At 43.0% G+C, this 12,858-nt stretch overlaps 1 protein-coding gene across 5 annotated transcripts in view; it reads right to left on the bottom strand.

Moving 5' to 3' along the window:
* The window catches only part of ccnt2a (cyclin T2a), a 43,865-nt gene extending 31,355 nt beyond the window's left edge, over positions 1–12,510 (bottom strand). For all 5 annotated transcript variants that reach the window (XR_009655335.1, XM_060929211.1, XM_060929212.1 and 2 more), the window contains exons 1-2: positions 12,337–12,510; positions 9,605–9,686 (exon numbers count right to left, since the gene is read on the bottom strand). Coding sequence is in view for 4 of the 5 variants with exons in the window: in XM_060929211.1 (XP_060785194.1) it covers positions 9,605–9,686; positions 12,337–12,494 (240 nt within the window). In the remaining variant the exon portion in view is untranslated. The remainder of the gene's footprint in view (positions 1–9,604; positions 9,687–12,336) is intronic.
* Positions 12,511–12,858: the final 348 nt, after the last annotated feature.

Here is a 12,858-nt window from a genome sequence, read left to right as displayed (position 1 = left end):
GCTGTGAGGCGACCGCGCTAACCACTACACCACCGTGCCGCCCGTGCAAGTAGTTAAGGTAAAAATTTATGTTTATAGCTCTTTCTGGAGTGTTTAACTTGAGGACTATCGCGTTTGATGCTCCAACAATAGTCAGCCATCATATGTACATCCCATCTACCCTGATAACGTTCTTCCATAACCTTCAAATAGTCTTAAGGCCAATTTATGCTGACAACCCAGTCCTCGCAGACGGTGTCGCAGACAGTGTCTGCGTAGCCCCCCCACCTTCGCAGACGCTCTGCGCGCACCTCCCAAAAATTGTGACCACCGCAGAAGCCTCGCAGACAGCACCGCAGACAAGAGGGCTCTGATTGGTCCACTCTACATCCGCTGTACACGCACTTCCGCTTCCCTACTTTCCCGGCTTGGTTTGTTTTCACGACCGGCATTTTTAAAAACACGAGCGAAGATGGAGCAGCACGAAGAGCGGTTGATTGAGGAAGTACGTACATCTATACGACTCCAGTTCTAGTCATTATAAAAAAAAGTTCTAGTCATTATAAGTAACCGGAGGATAAACACTCCACTAACCACACCCACCAACTACTCCTAGCGACTTCACGCCCCCTTGCGTTGTGCCGGTGAATAACATCGCGCACGCCTATTACTCCCCGCTCAACAATAAATTACAACTGTCTGCGAAAAGCTATCTGCGAAAGCCTTGTTGTAAGAGCATGCAGAGGCCTTTAGGCTACGTTTACATTAGACCGTATCTGTCTCGTTTTCTTCGCAGATGCACTGTCCGTTTACATTAAACCGCCTGGAAACGCCGGGAAACGGGAATCCGCCAGCGTCCACGTATTCAATCCAGATCGTGTCAGCTCCGGTGCTGTGTAAACATTCAGAATACGCGGATACGCTGTGCTGAGCTCTAGCTGGCGTCTCATTGGACAACGTCACTGTGACATCCACCTTCCTGATTCGCTGGCGTTGGTCATGTGATGCGACTGCTGAAAAACGGCGCGGACTTCTGCCTTGTATCACCTTTCATTAAAGAGTATAAAAGTATGAAAATACTGCAAATACTGATGCAAATACTGCCCATTGTGTAGTTATGATTGTCTTTAGGCTTGCCATCCTTCCACTTGCAAGTGGTAAGTGATATGCGCTGGGATCACACACACAGCGGCTCAGTCCCGAATCACAGCTTGTTCACTTCACTCGCGTGCTCTGTGAGCTGCGCAGGGCCGGAGTGCGCACCCTCCAGAGGGCACTCGCTGTTCAGGGCGGAGTGATTTGGAGCGCAGGATGCCTGCGGAGCCGAGCGTATCCGTGTATTGGTGTTGCTGTGTGCACGCGAATCGTGTATTGGTGTTGCTGTGTGCACACTAATCGTTTTAAAAACGTTAATCTGATGATCCGCTGATACGGTCTAATGTAAACTTGGGCTTACCACAGTGGAATTTTGCTTATCTGGACGGTAAGCTGTGGAGAAAAAAAAAAAAAAAAAAAACTTGACGTGCTAGGGAAAAAAAAAAAAAAAAAAACCTGACTGCAATTTTGGAATCAGCATGCCAATTTTAATCAGCATAAAAATCTAACTCAACAGAACATTTTTTTCAAATTGTTCCCCAGTGTAATGATCATACAAATACACCCTTTAAAGAACAGTAAACTTTTTAATTAAGTCAACTTATTCAATTCAACAGTGAAACGTCAAATAAATAAATAAATAAATAAATAATCTAAAGAAATAAAACAACCACTCAACAAAAACAACAAATAAAATACAATCTATGGCGCTTAAAAATTGCACTTAAATAAATATTAACTTGGCACAGGGTAATAAAAAGACACTTTTCTTCTGCCAATCCAATTTCTCAAAGATGAGTACCCAAATAAACAAAAAGTGCAAAGTAACAACGTATTGTCAACTGTCATTTGGATAAAAGTGACAATTAGAACGAGATAACATGTCGGCAAGGGCGTAGGTTTGGTATTAACATTGGTGGGGACAAAAACCCAATGCCAACCCCCAGTGGCGCCAACTTCAGGTCAGCATTAGAGAGTCACAATATTTTGCTCTGTTGTGTTCCACCAAAAGAGTATCCGTCATCTCGCCAAAGTCCAGACTTTTAAAATTTGAAGTTCAGAACTGTAGTAATTCATGAATATGTAATTCATTTGATGAACTGCAAATCTTGCATGTGGTGATTAACTCATTCTACCAATTTGCAAATGTGTTTTACAAGCGAATAACGCACTGACTGTCGGGAGGGTGGATGTTCTTTTCCCTCATAAAAATGGAAGTAAAACCCATCCGGAGCCTTAAACACTGCGTTCCATGAGGCTGGCAGAGGGAGTCGGCTCTCTTCTGTGGGATCTTTCACTAGTTTAGAATGTTAGTTTAAGCTGATATGTGATTGATCTAACGGTAAAACAGGACGAGGGCTCGAGAACTTTGACACGCTGAAAGGTTACAATTTTACTTGGCAACAGAATGTATCTGAATTCTGATTGGTTGTTGTATTGCTGCCCTTCTGTTGTCTTCTTGAGCCCAGAGCAGGGAGAGGAGGGAGGGACAGGGTTCTACAGAGAAAAGTTTTTAGCCTACGGCTTTCAAATGAACCCCCTCGAAAACCAGTCAGTTCAGCGGATGCATGTACTCGGTATGTGACGTTTTCAAGAGAGGCGGGAGTAACCAAACATTTCTGATCAAGAAGGCAGACGCTGTTATGCTCATCATGTGAAAATGTTTTATTTGATTAAAAGGTGTCTGTTCGTGGCCAATGTCCACATCACCATCGGGTTGTTGTTTACATGTGGCATGTTACACGAACTTGGTCAGGGCTCTGCAGGTCTTAAAGTGCATATTCTGGACTAATTTTTTTTTTTTTTTTATATGAAAGTATGTCCCTTTACACACTCATTCAGAAGGGTAATTTTGCATAAGGCCATCTGTCTACAGCAGAGAAAAAAAAAAAGTCTGGAGCCAGATTCGTGGCGTTACCTGCGGAAGCGCCAGCAGGCTGCGAGAGCTTTGCACGGTTTCAGTGCACAGCCTGTGTAGACCAAGCGCTCCCGTTTCTCTCTCATTGTCCGGTCTTTTGGAAAACGATGAGTACTAATCCCATCATGATTGGTGTTGCTACACCCTCCTACTCTACATCTGTTAACCATTTTAATAATTACGCAATCACGTTGAAGAAATTTGTAGAAAACCACCAGTTCGTTTTCTCATAAACAAACCAGCGCTGACGTAGGATTCAGAGGGAGGCATCCCGCACGCGACGTCACGAAAATCAACGTTTCCCGGGAAATTCAAATGCCAAGTTTTTTCAGAGGCGGACCAATTCGCCTCAAATGGCTTGCTTTCAACTGAATTTTTCTGGTATTGCGCAAGGTAAAAAAAATTGCACAAAATGCAAAATGTGACAGATATTTGACCAAAGTTTAATATAAAATAGGAGAATTACATTGATCTCGCTCCTGAATTTACCCGTGATATGCACTTTAACTGAAGCACTTCAGATTAAGGGTTAGTGGGCTGCTAAAGTTTGCCGGCACTTCACAAGAAGACTTGGTGCAATATTACCCAACACTAGCACAATTTGATATGATTTAATAATGTCTTTGTGACCTTAATGAACTCCAGTTGTTATCAAGTCGGATTGTTATTTACATGCCACACAAACTTAGAAAACAGTCATTCGTATGTTGTCGTTTTTACACGCTGAATACGAACTGTTGTTAACTGATTCGGTTTACGAGCTAATCTAACGTTACATTCCTCAAGGACAGTTTGCTAGCTTACTAGCTAGCAGCCGGTCACTGCTAGTCTGGCTAACGTGACTGCAAAGCTCTACAAGCTATTGGTCTGGCCAAGATATTAAGCCCAACCGTTTCCCAGAGCCCGTGGTTGACCCGCCTCCCTGAAATGCCTCAGTTTGCTACTGGTCGAAGCCAGAAAAGGCTGTGACGAAGCTTAAACCAATCACATCACTCTTTCCTCTGACGTATGTGACGCGATGGGGCTAACTGGTAGATTAAACTCTTACCGAAGCCGGTCGGGAGCAAGGCGAAAACGTCCTTCCTTTCAATAAATACCTCCAGGGCTGCTCTTTGCTCCGTTTTCACTGAAAACTTGCTCCATGTTCGTAATGTTTCTAGTGAATGAAGCGCTTCCGGCATAGATTCTGTAAACAATCTATGGCTTCCGGTCGCAGTTCTACTACGTCACTGCCTTGAACACGCCTCTACCCAGGGCCGTTGGAGATGCTCAAAGTTGATTGGCTCCCAATTTTTCAGGAGCTTGGAAGAGCTGGAGATAGCTTGCCTGGCCAGACTAAGCTCGCAACAGGCCCTCATATTGCGTCACGCTTAGGATGGGCGGGCCCAGGCTAGGTCACTGCACTGCAACCCAGAGTTCCTACAGGTTTCTTCAAGTGAAATTCAAGGCTTTTTAAGACCATTTATGCACAAATTCAAGACCCAATTTCGCAGCTGATTTCACCGGCAAAGAAACATCTCAAAGTTGTGTTTACTTGTTTCTCAATATTGGAGTCCGGGAACATACACCTTAACAACTCCGAGATACCCTCGTTCGAATTATAGGACTGATGTTGCGCAATTGTGTGTAGAGTCCACAACACCTCCACTTTCATTGTTTGTGTAGACCCAAATGTTGTGCGCAGATCTACTCTTGCAGTCGTTACATGAGGGACTACACTAGCAACAGGCTGGCTGGCATTAGCCATGCTAGGTATAGTTGGCTAACGTTGACTGCCGCTTCGGCTGGCCGAAAAACACTGGCGATGGAAGGCGTTTGCTGTTTCTCTTTCATACATGCTATGCATTTTGATGATTTCGCGTGTGATTCTAGCGCCTTCATGCCCATTGTGCCGAGTTTAAACGCCCTTTTACACACACACCAAAACGCCTCGAATACATTGCCATCGACAGGTTTTACCCACTCACGAAATGAAATATGATGCCTCCATGCCTCGTTAAACTTACATTTGCCCATTTTTCCATAGATAGGCCTATATGTAGGCTATAGACTTTTCGTTTATACTTTTAGACTTAATTCTCCAGACTTTCCTTTTACCACGCGCCAAACAAGTTCAGGGATGCGTGTTCGAAGAATTTTGCGCTCGGGGTGTGCGTGCGATAGCATGGTTCCGCCCACAGCTCCAGTTCCGCCACTTATTTACTTACTTAGGCCGCCGGTACATTATTTACCAAAATAATGGCAGTTAAGATATTAAAAAATGATGAGAAATTCTATACGGAGAAGTTACATACTGTGCACAGATTTTAAGACTTACACATTAAAATTCAAGGCTTTTTAAGGTATTATTTCCAAATTCTTAAATTCAATGCTTTTAAGGCTTTTTAAGACCCCGCGGGAACCCTGCAACCGCATTTGCTAATTGACATGGTAGCCGAACTTGCTTGCTGTTTTCGCGACCACGCCCCGAGAGTAAATTTTGCATGGTGTTTCGCCCAGTGGAAACCTACAGTAACCATTTGTGTACAGCGCACGGAGCGTGATTTTTTTTCTTCAGTCAGAAATATCAGTAGGGACACGTGCGCATGCCCTGAGTAACTGGAAGCGCCATTTGTAAATAAAAAGGTTTTTCAGGGATGAGAATGAAAAATATTTTAAAAGTCTGAAAAAAAACGGGGCAGGGCACGGGTCTAATTATTTTTGGCTATTTTATTTTTTTTAACCCCAAAACCATTAATTTTATCAGCAAAAATTTGCAATTTATTTGGAAATAAATTCCCCTTCTTGGTGGACTACCAGGTGAAAATGATTAATATGGTACAAGAGATTTGTTTTTAATCAATTCATATTTGATGATTTCAAAAAAAATCAATGCACCTTTTAATATAAACGAGCTCTACAGTATTATATTTCTGCATTTTTGTGATTCATCTTTAAATACTCCAATCCTTTAAAATGAAGTGCAAACCAGAAAAAAGTTCTATCATATAATTCTCTTAAGCTTTCTTCTGATGTTATCATGGTCGCAGGAGGTCTTGCATATTAAGCAGGCAACATTCAACATCACTCATCACTTCCCTTTCAACTGTTGTGTGAACTAACTAGGTTTTATCTGGACAGGATGTCGTATAATGTAATACAGATACCATATGGTCAATCTGAAGATCGAGATGGTGATTTTGAATTAAAGAACAGGCATGTACAATGCCTGTTTACATATTGGAAATTTTTTTTAAATCAAAAACTATAAGTTCATCTCGGCCTAAAAAATTTGGGCAGACGCTCCCGCGCGGCACATGGCAGCAATTCCGTCCCCCTATGAAATGAGCAATAAGTAGGAGAGTTATACATGCTATCATACCTAAAATTTTATCAGAAATATAGATATGATACTATGATTCTCCCCAACATGCTACATTAGATAAGCTAACCCCATTTATAAAAAAAGATACACACTTATATATGACGTGTAATTGATATATTTTTGGGGCGCGCGCTCTCTCTCTGCCATGCCGATCCTGTAGGCTGCACTGACTCAAACTCCGGTCCTCGAGAAAAGAGATAAAAGCCCACCCACACTGAAAGCTGATTGGCTTATTTTGCTGAGTAACCCAATCAAGATGCTCTTTGTCTGGCATGCGCTACATGAACAGACACACAGGCAGTGTTGCCAGATTGGGTGCTTTTAAGTGCATTTTGGCGGGTTTTGAACATATTTTGGGCTGGAAAACGTCAGCAGTATCTGGCAACACTGCACACAGTCTCCCTCGCACACCCCCTCGCGCGCGCACATTGTAAGATGCGTGATGCAGACCTTAATGTTGCGCGCGCATGCTCTTGCTCGCTTCGATCAATATGCAGGAGACTCCCGGAACTTCCGGGACACTTGGGATGTCTGCATTATAAGGTGACCACAGATCTTTAATCATATCCCCCCCCAAAAAAAAATTCCCAACGGATTTACATCGATCTCAAAAACGATCATTTTGGTCTGAAAAAGTCGGAAATCCGCCAATCGGCGGAAAATTCTCATCCCTGGTTTTTGGTTGGAACGGGTTGCAAGCATGAATTTCCGTCGATTTCTGGCATGAAACATGCTTTAAATCAAGTGAAAATTGATGACTACCTGCTACAGAACCAGGAGATATGCATGAAATGTGTCATATATGGGATTTTCGATTTTCAAGTGGAGTAAACGATATCGTATCGTACCCCTGAAAATCGTGCATGATCGAGTATCGCGAGCTGTGAGCACAGCCCTAGTCACAGGACAGACAAGTCTGAAATGTTGTCTGTCTGCCCGTGCAAATTTCAGCCTGTCTGAATGACGGGCCAAAGAACTGGAACAATGTGGACGGGGGTCCAGGGCCTGCCTTAAGCCTAGGTCACAACCAGACATACGATTTTTTGGCGTTTCCCAAATTGCTGCGTTTTTTTTGTTCATGGAGAAAGATGCACGTTGGCTGTAAGTTTGTCTTTCAACCTGAAAAAAACGTAAGCACTCGTAGAGTTTGTTTGACATGACAAAGAACCTCTGTGGCCGGTCTACGGCTCGAAAATCAGCACATCACACGCGCGCCCTCCGTGCGTTTCTTGCGCGTAGACTGGCCGTAGGAGAACGTACGGCCGGTTGTGACCGAGACATTAGGGCCCTGGAAACTGAAGGGCTTAAGATGGCTTAAGATGGGAGTATGAGAGGACTTCCAGAAAACTGGCAGACATCTTAGCCAGAGAGGATCGTTCATTTTTGTCAACCTGGAACGACCATCACTGAACAGAGGTGGGTGTCTATGGCCCTGTCCACACGGCAACGGATTCAGGTGAATCTGATAAAATTGTTTATCGTTTCGGCCTGGTGTCCACACGGCACCGGCGTTTTGGGTGCCCCAAAACGAAATCTTTTGAGAACGGGTTCCAGAGTGGAAAGATCTGGCAATGGCACCGTTGCGAAGTCGTCTGGATGAGTAGAACGGATTTGTTTACGATGACGTCACAACCACATGTGCTTCACGCCGGGTAGAAGTGTAATGAGCTCGATGCGAGTTGTCAACAAATCCTATAACTTGGTTCATGAAACGCGCTTACAAAATATTTTCACTGTGAATATTTATTGTGTAATGGTGCAAAGTGAGAGAGAGAGAGAGAGAGAGAGAGAGAGAGAGAGAGAGAGAGAGAGAATGAATAGCCCTTAGGGCAGAGTCAATTCCGCCAGCAAAAATAGGGAAAAAAAAAAAAAAGGAGCGATCTCACCTCTTCAGATGTTGGTTTAAGTCCTACAATACATTCCTCAAAAAGGGTGTAGAAGAACAAATTAATCCATCAATGTGTAGCATTCAATTTATTCCGGACCATTAAAGACGCCGCCTTCCGCGTAGAATCATACGTCATCCTCGCCGCCATACTGGATGGGTCAAAGCGGAGAATAAAGATGCCTCATTCATGTGCTGCATTTAACTGTACCAACAGGTTTGCCGTCCAAACGAGATCACATGGGATTACCTTTCACAGGTGAGACTGGAAAAATACTTTTCATTGTATTTGGTCATTATAATGTAATTTTAAGAACAGATTTTTCTGACTTTGGGGCTAATATGAAGTCTCACACATTTATACAATAGTAGAAGTAAGGACGCACGTTTATGCGCATGCGTCCTTACTTCTATTGTTCTGGTGTCTCCGAAGGGACCATCTTACAGCGCCCCTAGAGGTGTGGCATGTGTATTGCATCGTTTTCAGCAAGCGTTGCGTTGCCATATGTACCTGATATTTTACTGATCCGTTGCCCATGTGGACGCGATATATTTTTTTTTTTTAAATCTCGTTGCCGTTGTCGTGTGGATGTAGCCTATGACATCTTTTATCAGCCACCTACAATGCAGCCATCACCATTCTGATTCTATGATGATCCATGAGAGGATAAATACTTGATGCTCCCTATTAGACAGACAGAACTGAGGAAGCCTTTCGGGCGAGAGGCGAAACGTTTTCAAGACTTTTCAAGCAAGTCCAGTTGCTCTCTTCTACCAACCACAGATTCAAGAAAAACATGCCCAAGAAAACAGTAGCGCACAGGTCAATTCCATGCCTAGGGGGGGGAAAAAAAAAAAAAAGTATGGTGGGGCCAAGGATGTTCCAGTTGGTTATAACTTACTGGTCCTCATATATATATATAGGTACTATAATAACACTCATCCAACATTATGTCAACAATGACTATTTTAATACTATGTTTATCATAAGTCTATAAGAAATGTAGTAATTAACAACTACTCTTATATAAAAGAGTTAGAATTTTGAGTACGAGTTTCCAAGTAACTTTGTTTAAAAAAAAAAATGCTTAACGAGGACACACACACACCAGGATAAGATGAAACCATGTTTGTACTTTTTTTTTTTTTTAAATTTCATTAAACAGGAAACAAAACAATGTAAGCCAATCACTTAGATTTGTTACTTGTTGACAGCATTGTGTCGAATTTGGACAGAAGTGAGAAATTTGCAATTCAAATGTCGGAAACGTATAAAGAAAAAAAAAAGAACAAAAATCGCTTGCTCGTGTGAACACAGGATCAATATCAGGAGCTGAGGCTTCATTAGAAGCAGGACACTTACATTTCTGTGGAACTTGGTGAATGAGTGGTACATATAAAACCTGTGCATGTAAACAATCGCGGTATTTATCGTCAGTTGGGAGCTGGGATGAGAATTAAGGAAGAGATGATGACTGATAAACTGGCTTGAGGACACAGAACATTATGCAAACCAGAATTAGATTCAGAATCCGGTTTAGTCTGACACACAGAAGGAATCTGGTTCCAACAGTTGGTATCTCTCTAGCAATACAAGGGAGGAAAAAAAAAATCTCACTCCACAGAGTTTGTGACAAAATGAGCTAAACTGCTGGTTCTCAAACATGTCCTCAGGCACCTCGGACAGACACGACACATCCCTGGACACATTACAGGCATTAAAGTGCATATTCTGGACCAATTTTTTTTTTTAAATATGAAAGCATGTCCCTTTACACACTCATCCAGAAGGGTCATTTTGCACACGGCCATCTGTCTACAGCAGAAAAAAATAAAATAAAACGCGTCTGGAGCCAGATTTGTGACGTTACCTGCAGAAGCGCCAGCAGGCTGCGAGAGCTTTGCACGGTTTCAGTGCACAGCCTGTGTAGACCAAGCGCTCCCATTTCTCTCTCATTGTCCGGTCTTTTGGGAAACGATGAGTACTAATCCCATCATGCTTGGTGTTGCTACACCCTCCTACAATACATCTGTTAACCATTTTAATAATTACGTGATAATGTTGAAGAAATTTGCAGAAAACCACCAGGTCGTTTTCTCAGAAACAAACCAGCGCTGATGTAGGATTAAGAAGGAGGCGTCCCGCACGCGACGTCACGAAAATCAATGTTTGCCGGGAAATCCAAATGCCAAATTTTTTCAGAGGCGGACCAATTCGCCTCAAATGGCTTGATTTCTATGGAATCAATTTTGTGCCAAAAATGTTCATACAATACTTTTGAAATATCAAACAAAAACGATAAATCAAAATTAAAAAAAAGTAAATTTTTTTTAGACTGGCAAACAAATTATTTGTGTCATCGTGCAAAATATCAGCCTATTACTCTTCAGAAACCTTTTATTTTTGTTCCGCGGCTTTCTCAGTTTTGTTTGGCGTAATTTATTTTGGTTGCGATTCCAGCTTTCTCGTTTGCGCTCCCTGACTTTTTGCTTGCAGTTTTGGCACAAACTTCACGTGTGGGTGGGCTGTCCAGGAATGCATTCCCATTGGCTAACTTGTGTTTGACTGACAGCTGCGCTCAGCCATTCCCTACTCGGATTCTGGCGGACTGTTTGACGAGTGACCGATCCATTGACGGTAAACAAGGATCGAGTGACGGACTTCAGTGGCGACTATGATATTGAATTAATTCAACAAAGTGTAAGTGCGGGACAAATGTGTTGTATGTGTTGCAGTAGTGCACATTATGCAGGTGTTTCATGGCAAGTCAAATGTTAGCCTTAGCTCCACTACCCAATATAATAGCTGTCTTGCTAACGTTAAACACGCCTGCATAATGAGTACTACTGCAACACATACAACACATCTGTCCCGTACTTACACTTTGTTGAATTAATTCAATATCATAGTCGCCACTGAAGTCCACTCCATCCTTGTTTACCGTCAATGGATCGGCCACTCGTCAAACAGTCCGCCAGAATCCGAGTAGGGAATGGCTGAGCGTAGCTGTCAGTCAAACACAAGTTAGCCAATGGGAATGCATTCCTGGACAGCCCACCCACACGTCAAGTTTGTGCCAAAACTGCAAGCAAAAAGTCAGGGAGCGCAAACGAGAAAGCTGGAATCACAACCAAAATAAATTACGTCAAGCGAAACTGAGAAAGCCGCGGAACAAAAATAAAAGGTTTCTGAAGAGTAACAGACTGATATTTTGCACGATTACACGAATAATTTGTTTGCCCGTCTAAAAAAATTGACTTTCTGGAATTTATCGTTTTTGTTTGACATTTCAAAAGTATTATATGAACCTTCTGGCACAAAATTGATTCCATAGATTTCAACTGAATTTTTCTGCGCAAGGTAAAAAAAAATTTGCACAAAATGCAAAATGTGACAGATATTTGACCAAAGTTGAATATAAAATGGGAGAATTACATCGATCTCGCTCCTGAATTTACCCGTGATATGCACTTTAAGCAGACGCTCTTATCCAGAGTGATGTACAGCAGACCCTGAGGAGCAGCTGGGGGTTCATGCCTTGCTCAAGGGCACTTCAGCCATTCCTGCTAGTCTAGGGAATCGAACCAGCGACCTTTTGGTCCCAAAGCTGCTTCTCTAACTATTAGGCCATGGCTTCTGCCTGGACACCACACAGGGATGGGATGGGATGGAACAGGAATGTGCACCACCTGAAGCACAGCTACCCAACTCCATGGGCCGGTTCGAGTACCACTGGTTCGCATGTAACCATGACAACAAGAAAAGTAAAAAATAAAAAGGAGAGAAACAGTACAGCTGCCTGAAATCATCATGCTCCTCTGACTTGTTTTCTTCACCTTTCATAGTTTGAACAAAACATGTATTTGGAATATCATACGGAGAGGAACATAGTGGAAACAAACCGTCTTCTTCAGCTTTGTCGCGAATTAACTTTGTGTAATATTGTTTTGCACAAATGAAACCAGACGCGAGCAAAAGCTGAAGAAACCGAGGCCTAGCAAAAGGAAAAATCGCCATTAGCGCTAAACCCAGCCTGGGCCACCTGACTGAGCTACAGCTAGCAAGCTAAACCCAGCCGGTATAGGTCAGGATACACATTGAGCCTCTGTCCCATATCCTGGATGAGGTTTGCAGCTTGTTGCCGGTAGGAGAGCTCTCTGTCAGGCTCCACTCCGGACCGGCGCGACGGCGTCGCCTCCAGCTGCTCCCGGGAGAAAAACCATTTACTCGATGATCCCCGGTGCGCCGCCATTGCTCTCTAACAACAACAGTCGTTCACAACGTACTACGTCAGCACGCACGCTTTACGCACGCTGATACGTCATCCTGCGTGCACTCGTTGCACGCACTGAGCTCGAGATAAAATCACGAGTGAAGGCCGCTGGCTGCCATCTTACCACGCACATAGCGGGTATTTAGATTAGATTAGATTAGTTTAGATTAGATAAAACTTTATTGATGCCTTTGGGAGGGTTCCCTCAGGGAAATTAAGATTTCAGCAGCATCATTACAGATAAACAGAGAAAAGAAATAGAGAAAAACTTCTAGATAAATTAAAATAAATTAAGTATCTGGGCGGCACGGTGGTGTAGTGGTTAGCGCTGTCGTCTCAGAGC

The sequence above is a fragment of the Neoarius graeffei genome, chromosome 9, assembly GCF_027579695.1.
Source record: "Neoarius graeffei isolate fNeoGra1 chromosome 9, fNeoGra1.pri, whole genome shotgun sequence".
In the NCBI taxonomy this organism is placed as follows: Eukaryota; Metazoa; Chordata; class Actinopteri; order Siluriformes; family Ariidae; genus Neoarius; species Neoarius graeffei.
This window is presented reverse-complemented; position numbering and strand designations above follow the sequence as displayed.